Genomic DNA, 7,508 nt, shown 5'->3' on the forward strand with positions numbered 1-7,508 from the left:
ATTTGATCTGTTGAGTTTTTCCACCAGGACAAATATTATTTTCTAATTTTGCTCTTTATATGCTTAATGGTAAATAATAGTAATATAGTCCAATTACTTTTGGGTAGCTAACAACATGCTTCATGCTGCAGAGGCAGCTGCTTAGAGCCTCCAGGCCAGCAGAGGACCCCATGGAGCACTTGCCTCTTCACAAAAAATATACCACATTCTTGTCATACCTCAATCTGCCAACTTCCTGGTTGGTTTTAAAGATGGATGGTGTAATTACTGAAAAACTGCAGGTCAATGATAGAACTAAAATTTTGTCCATTTAATACTTAGATGTGTTGAAGGTATAAAACAAAACTTWAAAAAACTTCAAATTAATATTTTTTCTKGGAAAACACTAATGTGTTAGATTGTTCATTCCTTTCATTTATTGTATCTATACAGGAGTCTTAAGAAGCCTTTCTGACATTATTAATCGTTAACATCAAGGCCAGAGGCGATGTCGCACTGTGTGAGGGACAGCAGTCGACTTTACACAGCCATACATTTCAGTTTTATTTCAAAACAAAGAAGAATAATTACGTAAATGAAGTGTCTTTAACATCCACTKTGCATGTTAAGGACAGTGCTAGCAGGATTAGCATTTGCAATTTTGAATCTATTCRTTCTTGAGAACATAGAACCCAACTTTAGGTTACATTTATAAATGTATCCTAATTCAGGATGTTCTGTGACAGAACTTAATTCTAACCAAACAACTTTGCTGTTYATTCATTCAGCTTTCTCRTATCCCCTGACATTAAATTCCTTTTTCGAGCAACCTGAACGAGCTTGCAGCTTTCTCACTTACAGTGAAAATAGCTTTCTTCTGTAACAACTTCCACAGTGAAGAGTGTTGCTGTCAGTAGTGGTAGGATATGTATGGTGAAAAAAAAAAAAAAAAAGATCATATCTCTAGTTCTTTAGTTCCCCACCTCTGAATCCCAGATCAGGATCGATCCAGCATAAAATTGTCTCATCACAGCCACGGGACGATTTGTCTGCTCATTTCTACCCTCCACACACTCCTCTATTAGTCTCTTCCGGGGAGAGGTYGTGGCTTTTTCTTCTGCTTGTCTGAAGAGCAGGTTATTTAGTGGTGAAACGATGTGTGTGATGATGAAATGAGGGGCTGCAGATAAGGTGAGATTATACTCTTGAGAGGGAAAAAGAGGGGAGACACTGACACAGACAGAGAGAGGGACCCCCCACRCCCCCTTTAGCCACTGATGTCTTGTTATACCGTGAGGGATCAGAAAGAACAACAAATGCATCACGCGTTGCTAAATCCTCCTTAAATCCGCTGGCATGGGCAGATCTAGCAGATAGCCCCGCTGCTGGGCTCACTGTCTGTGATCACAGCACACACACACACACACACACACAAGCGCGCACGCTCGCACGCGCTTATACATAAACACACCCGTGGTCAGTCCGGCTGTCTGGGTTAATGCTTGGCTAACTGGGACAACAGAGCTGAACCATGTTGACGTTTTAAGCCCCAAACAAGTCCAGAACAATGATTCAGCCCATCTGCCCCCACCGTGCGTTTCCACCTCCCGCCCCCAATAGGAGTGCAACCTCAGCCCCTTTCTGTTGACGCTCCAGCACTCACACACACTCCAGCACTGGCCAAACACACCGCCGTTGCAAACCCGTGTACCTTTGCCCCCAGTCTTCACACACATTTACACACACCGGGCCTCCTCCTGTCCCCCACCTTCAGTGAATAAAAAGAGAACAAAAGCCGATCTGATTGAGTTGGCAGCAGAATCGACGCGGAGAGGTACTGTAAGGTCAGATGGATTATCTTAATCCTCCAGTAGATGATCATGACGGGTGGTGGTGGTGGGGCGGGGCGTTGGTGGATGTACCAAGAAGCCTTAACCCTCTCAGCTGACCACTGCGTGCTGTTGTTCCTCCAGAAACAGCCTTCTGAAGTAGCAGCATCGTTGTTATTACGCTAAAGCACGGGTCTTACCCCAAACTCCGAGAGTATGAGAAGGAAATCTGTTGCATTCCTTCTGCAGAATCCGATCTGAAGCGGCCATTTTGTGTTACGGCACCTCTCTCTCTCTCTCTCTCTCTCTCTCTCCTTCTTCTTTCTTGCTAACTTTCGCTATGCTTTGAGTCACATCCAAGTATGAGAAAAATCTTCAGACGATTTGTGTGAAACACTCTGTTGACTTGTTCGGAGGCCATGTCAAGCTGCAACACGCAAGTGTTTTTGCCTCGCAGGCCTTCTCAGACAAATCTAAACCCGTAATTCCCTCGGCTAAAAGTATTAACACTATATAAACTTTGCTTGATATATGTGGATGCTTGCACAGGCCATCCCTTTTATCTGGAAGTAACAATTTGTCTTTTTTTTTTGCCTCGCCCCAGGTTTCTTCCTGGAAAGGGTCTTGTGATCTACCCAGACATCGGGGACAAGCTGGATATCATCTGTCCCAGCGCCGACCAGGGCCGAGACTACGAGTTCTACAAGCTGTATCTGGTGAAGAGAGAGCAGGCGGAGAGCTGCAGCACGGTACTCGACCCCAACGTGCTGGTGAACTGCAACAAGCCTGGGAAGAACATCAAGTTCACCATCAAGTTCCAGGAGTTCAGCCCCAACTACATGGGCCTGGAGTTCAAGAGGAACGTCAACTACTACATCACCTGTAAGTTTGCCAGCGTGGAGGAGACGGGGGGGAAACAAAAAGACGAGTCGATTTGTTGACGTTTGTCGTTTTCACTTTCGTTCAGCCGAAGAAAGCCTGACTGAACAACAGGGGTAATAATCTCTGTGCTTCACACTCAGTTACACACAGTCACACCCGGGAGTTTCCTTGTTAAATTGCATTTTAATGGCTGCCGTGGCAGCCCCATAGCAACGACCGGAGTTTCTGTGCCTTGCTTAAGGCGGAGCGGTCAGAAGTGATTACGGTGTTAAATATTCCCTATCATTGCAGGACGTTAACGGTGAAACTTGAGCGTTTTGTTTGGGTTTTCAAGCTGTTTTACTTCCTGTTCATCTTATGTTACACTTTAAAAAAAGATTGAACGTGATCACAATTAGCGATGCCTCAACAATTATCTTATTTTGTTAAGGCATAATTGATAAGGCCTTGTTTTTAGTTTTGTATTTTTTTTGTAAAATGAGAACATAAACCTAAAAGTCCAGGATAGCAGTATCTTGGTTCAATCCAGTGGGACTAAAGAGCATAAATAATTTATAAAATTTATGATCACTGAGCTGTAAATACAACCTTGATAGTAGCTCTTTTGAGAGCAGCTAGACATGCAATAATGCAATTTTATGCGATCGATAAACCTTTGCACCTCGAGAGCATACAGATGAGTACTTCTGATGATAAATATGCAATGAACAGACATGTTCTGATTTCAGTTTTGGCTATCTATAATGAAAACCCTAAGCAATTCTGTCCTGGACTATGCCTGGGAATGTAATCCTCTCCGCCCCGCCATCCAACCTACAAAGGTACCAAATTATGTTTGAGAAATTATGCTTTTGCTCCTGCTGTTTGACAAAAATGTAATCCGTCCGTTTGTCCATCAGCCCACTCAACGACCCCCTGGCGTCACGGTGCTCATGTTGACTGTCCACGTCTTAAAACAAGACATCAAGTTTATGGTGAACGTCTCGCATAAACRGGAAATAAAATCAAGCATTGCATAGTAATTCAGCCTTCAAAGGATTCTGGCTTTATCGGCAGGAGCCTCGGTTTTCTCCTCATCAAAGCCCTCTAGCTCAAACTCCCGCAAGCTGAAATCGGAAACACACAAAAAAAGGCACATTTTTATCTCTGCTTTCACTTCCGACTTTGTTTGAGGCATACAGAGCTGTCTGCGTAAACCTCTTTTCTCAATCAGATTTTTCCTCTGCTCAAGCAGAAGGTTGATGGTATCTCCAGCAGACGCCCGCGATGGGATCTGGGTGTTGTTACTGAAGTCTGAGGAGCTCCGTGAGCAGAGCAACGCAAAACCGTGCACATAAGTCACAGTTTATTAAGAAAGATCCCAAACTGTGCGCTGGTGTTTGCTTTGGGTCGCCGTACCTGACATCTACTTGTTGATACTCCGGCTAACCTGCAGCTCTCTCTCACATGAGGTTGTGTTAAACAACCGTTCTGATTGACAGGAGGAAATGTGAGTCATAAGTTTGAACCAGCACTTGAGAAAACATGAGAATATGCCATTGTGTAACAGCAGTTAAAATTCCACCTCTCTCATACCGTCGTTGGGAGTCTAGACTACTCTGGTTGACAGAACAAAGTAAAAAAAAAAAAAGCTGTTGAAGGAACAGATTTTCTTTAAGATAGACTCAGAGTTAAAACACAGTTGATCTTTCAGCATAAATGAACAGAGTGAGTTTGAATAAAACTCTTGTCATGCCACTTAAATCAACAAGCTGCAACTTTGTAGAAGACGGATTCAAGAAGGTTCAAACCACAAAACTCATTTCGAGTTTTTAAATTTTAAGTAGGTATTAATGTTTCTTAAAGACAGACGCCCTGGCGGGAGTTTGGGAGCTGATTACCAAACTCTAGTTTTAACCTGGCAATATGTTTTCTAGGTTTGACAATACGGTCACAATAAGGTCACTGGCGGTACTCTGGAGAACCTGACTGCATACTGATGAAGTGACTCAGGCGTTTGATTGAGATGTTTTGGTTCAAGTATACATCTATGCATTACTAGGAGTGTCATTTTCCTAGTGTAGACCTTGCTTTAACCCTAAGATTCCCTGAAAAGCTGCCAGCACTTTGAAATCCAGCTTGCTACTTGATACGCTCTGTTCCGATCAGCCTTCTTGTTATCTGTTGAACGTCTTGCGTTSTTGCTCTCTCACAGTCTGAACAAGCACGACATGCCTTGACACGCTCCCTCCTTAATAGCTTCTGACTTAATGCTTAGACACCTTGCAGATACCGAAGAATGTTCTTCACACACAAGAATGCTGTTGTCAGCGCGACCTGTTAGCACTTAGTTTGGCGCATTCACTTACTGCAAAAAAGGTCGTATTTTTGAGTTTCCAAACATGAGGCTCACGTTAGACCCCAACGAAGCTTAACTGTACTCTTTCTAAACATTTATAGTTTCCATGTTCAGAGGGAAGCAAATGAGTATGGAGAACCATGCTGTTAATTTATACTGCAAGGTTTTTGCAATATTGCGAAGGCTTTATCTAACTTTTGCTCATTTTAATTATTTCTTCCAAGCTGAACTCGTTTTTTCTTTTTCTTTTTTTTAAATTACAGCCTGTCGTTAAGCTCGTCCCAGGACACCGCCGCTCTATGACACATCCACATTCCAAATTGATTCTTCAGAAAATCAGCAAAATTATTAGAGATGATCCTCAAATTACAGAGGCAGTGCCTGAACTAATATGCAACAAGCTGCGTCATGCCAAAGAATGGCTGGCACAGTGAGAAATCAATAGATGCTCTGCAGGCCACGAGACAAAAATGAACCCACCGCCAGTATCGGCTAATGAAGCTTGGCGTATTACACTGCTCCATCAAACGTGGCCAAATTAAGCTAATATTTTGGGAATATCCATAAATCACTTGAGAGATTTAATCTCCTCGCGTCTCATTTTAAGTCTGTAAAGTATTCAAAAACATTAACGCCACTGCAGCTTTAAAGCGGCTCTTTTACATCCTCCTCTGAAATGAAAAAAATAAAATAAAAAAACACACACACAAGTGCAGCTTAAATTAAATAAATTAAGTCCCACATAAATTTTTCTTTTCATCTGTTGCAGTTCAATCAATATTTGTGAAGTCTCCCTCGCAGGGAGAACGCAGGGAAGCGTGAAGCTTGAGATGTTATCAAGGCGACAATTTTCGTGGTCGCTCCTCTGGCAGCATGTCACGGGGGCTTCAAGGAAATATTTCTCTGAACTTTTAATGCGCCCACATGTTTTTCACCGAAAAAAAAAAAGAAAAAAAGGAAACGAAAACCCACCTTGGGCATTCTTGTCACTTTCTTCGCCTTTCCCTCCTTCGCGGGGCTGCTCGGCATATTGTCTGCTGATTACATCATAAATATTTTAACTAACTTTATTCCTGACATGTGCGTGGGCTGGCATTCTGACAGCCGCTAACTCTGACATTAAAGCAAAAAAAAAAAAAAAAAAATGTCAGCTTTATCTTGGGCTGCTTCTAATTTTAATGCGGCGCTCTCTTTTCTCTTCTGTGCAATGGCGGCCTAACCGATGTTTGTTTTATGCAAACTAGAGGAATACTTTACACTTCCTCCACTGTGTTTCAGACCGTGAGCTCACARCTAGCTGTAAATCCTTCATGAGGCGGCTCCGTCTCGCAGGAGCCCGGCTGATGGGGGGGGGATCATTATTAGCTCATACACTAACGTTTGCATGTCAGCCATAATCGAATGTGGCGTCCGTCTAGGTGTTACATTAATGTTGTTGTTCTTTGCAACAGGAGGATCATGTTTTATCTATACTGCTGCGATCTGCGCACACACACTGTCATTTAGTTAATGGCCGTGTGTGGCTGCTGTAGGAAYCTCCGCTAAGCACCTTTCCAGCTTTACATAGGAGATAAGCGTGAGATTACGAGTGTGTCAAAACCAGTTGTTTCAAATGCTGTTAATGAATAATGCTATTCATTCCATACAGTTCTTGTTTTGTTTTTGATTAAAACACTAAAACATCAGCACAGAATAAACTTCTGATTAATCTGCTGGTAGTGGAGTCACTAAAATATCAYAAGCTAGAATTAGCTGGTTAGCTAGTAGCTAGGCGATGCTGCAGTCGGTTGTTGAACAAGCAGCTTGTTGTTTGCCGACTGGAGAATCACTGCCTATTACRTGTTTAACAGTGGAGGGTGGTGCTCTTGTAGTTTCCACACCAGGGAGGTCCGTGTTTTTAGTGTCAAACAGGCTAATTTGTTTTTCCTGTAAGTGACGGAAAATAGCCTTCTTTAGGCCGCCCTGCACTACTCCGGCTTCTCATTAAAAGGACAGTTTAAACCAAATTAAAGATACGGCTTGAAGTTTTTAGTGTTGTATAAGCCTTGACAAGATCGAGGTATAAACTGAGTAAACCTATTTCAGGAGTAAACCCTGTCCAGGTCATGTGTGTTTGTTGAGGCCCCCCCCACCCCAGCTTATCCGTTCGTAGAGGACGTGAGTGAGTTATCCCACCGCCTCTGCTGGGAATGAGGTCCGGTCAGCCAGCAGAGCGGCGTAAATCTGCTCTGCCCATAAAGAACTGGCTTATCTTCTCTGATTAACGACCCGGCATGGCAGACACCATCCGAGACGAGAAGAAGATGCATAAGGAGTGGACATTCCTCTAAACCCTCCAGAAGTTTTTTTTTTTTTTTGTCCAGCAGACTCCCTGCTCCCTCTGACCCGTGATCCGGTTCTTTTACGCGGGTTAGAAGAGGTAACAAAAGTTGCGGGCTGATGTAAACAGCAAATGGTGTGTGTGTGTGTGTGTGTGTGTG

At 43.1% G+C, this 7,508-nt stretch overlaps 1 protein-coding gene across 7 annotated transcripts in view; it reads left to right on the forward strand.

The window, feature by feature from the left end:
- efnb1 (ephrin-B1) overlaps nt 1-7,508 on the forward strand; it is a 103,275-nt gene that overhangs the window by 51,932 nt on the left and 43,835 nt on the right. For all 7 annotated transcript variants that reach the window (XM_008419611.2, XM_008419610.2, XM_008419612.2 and 4 more), the window contains one exon: nt 2,413-2,690. In XM_008419611.2, coding sequence (XP_008417833.1) covers nt 2,413-2,690 — 278 coding nt within the window. The remainder of the gene's footprint in view (nt 1-2,412; nt 2,691-7,508) is intronic.

This window comes from Poecilia reticulata, linkage group LG10 (genome assembly GCF_000633615.1).
Source record: "Poecilia reticulata strain Guanapo linkage group LG10, Guppy_female_1.0+MT, whole genome shotgun sequence".
Lineage (NCBI taxonomy): Eukaryota > Metazoa > Chordata > Actinopteri > Cyprinodontiformes > Poeciliidae > Poecilia > Poecilia reticulata.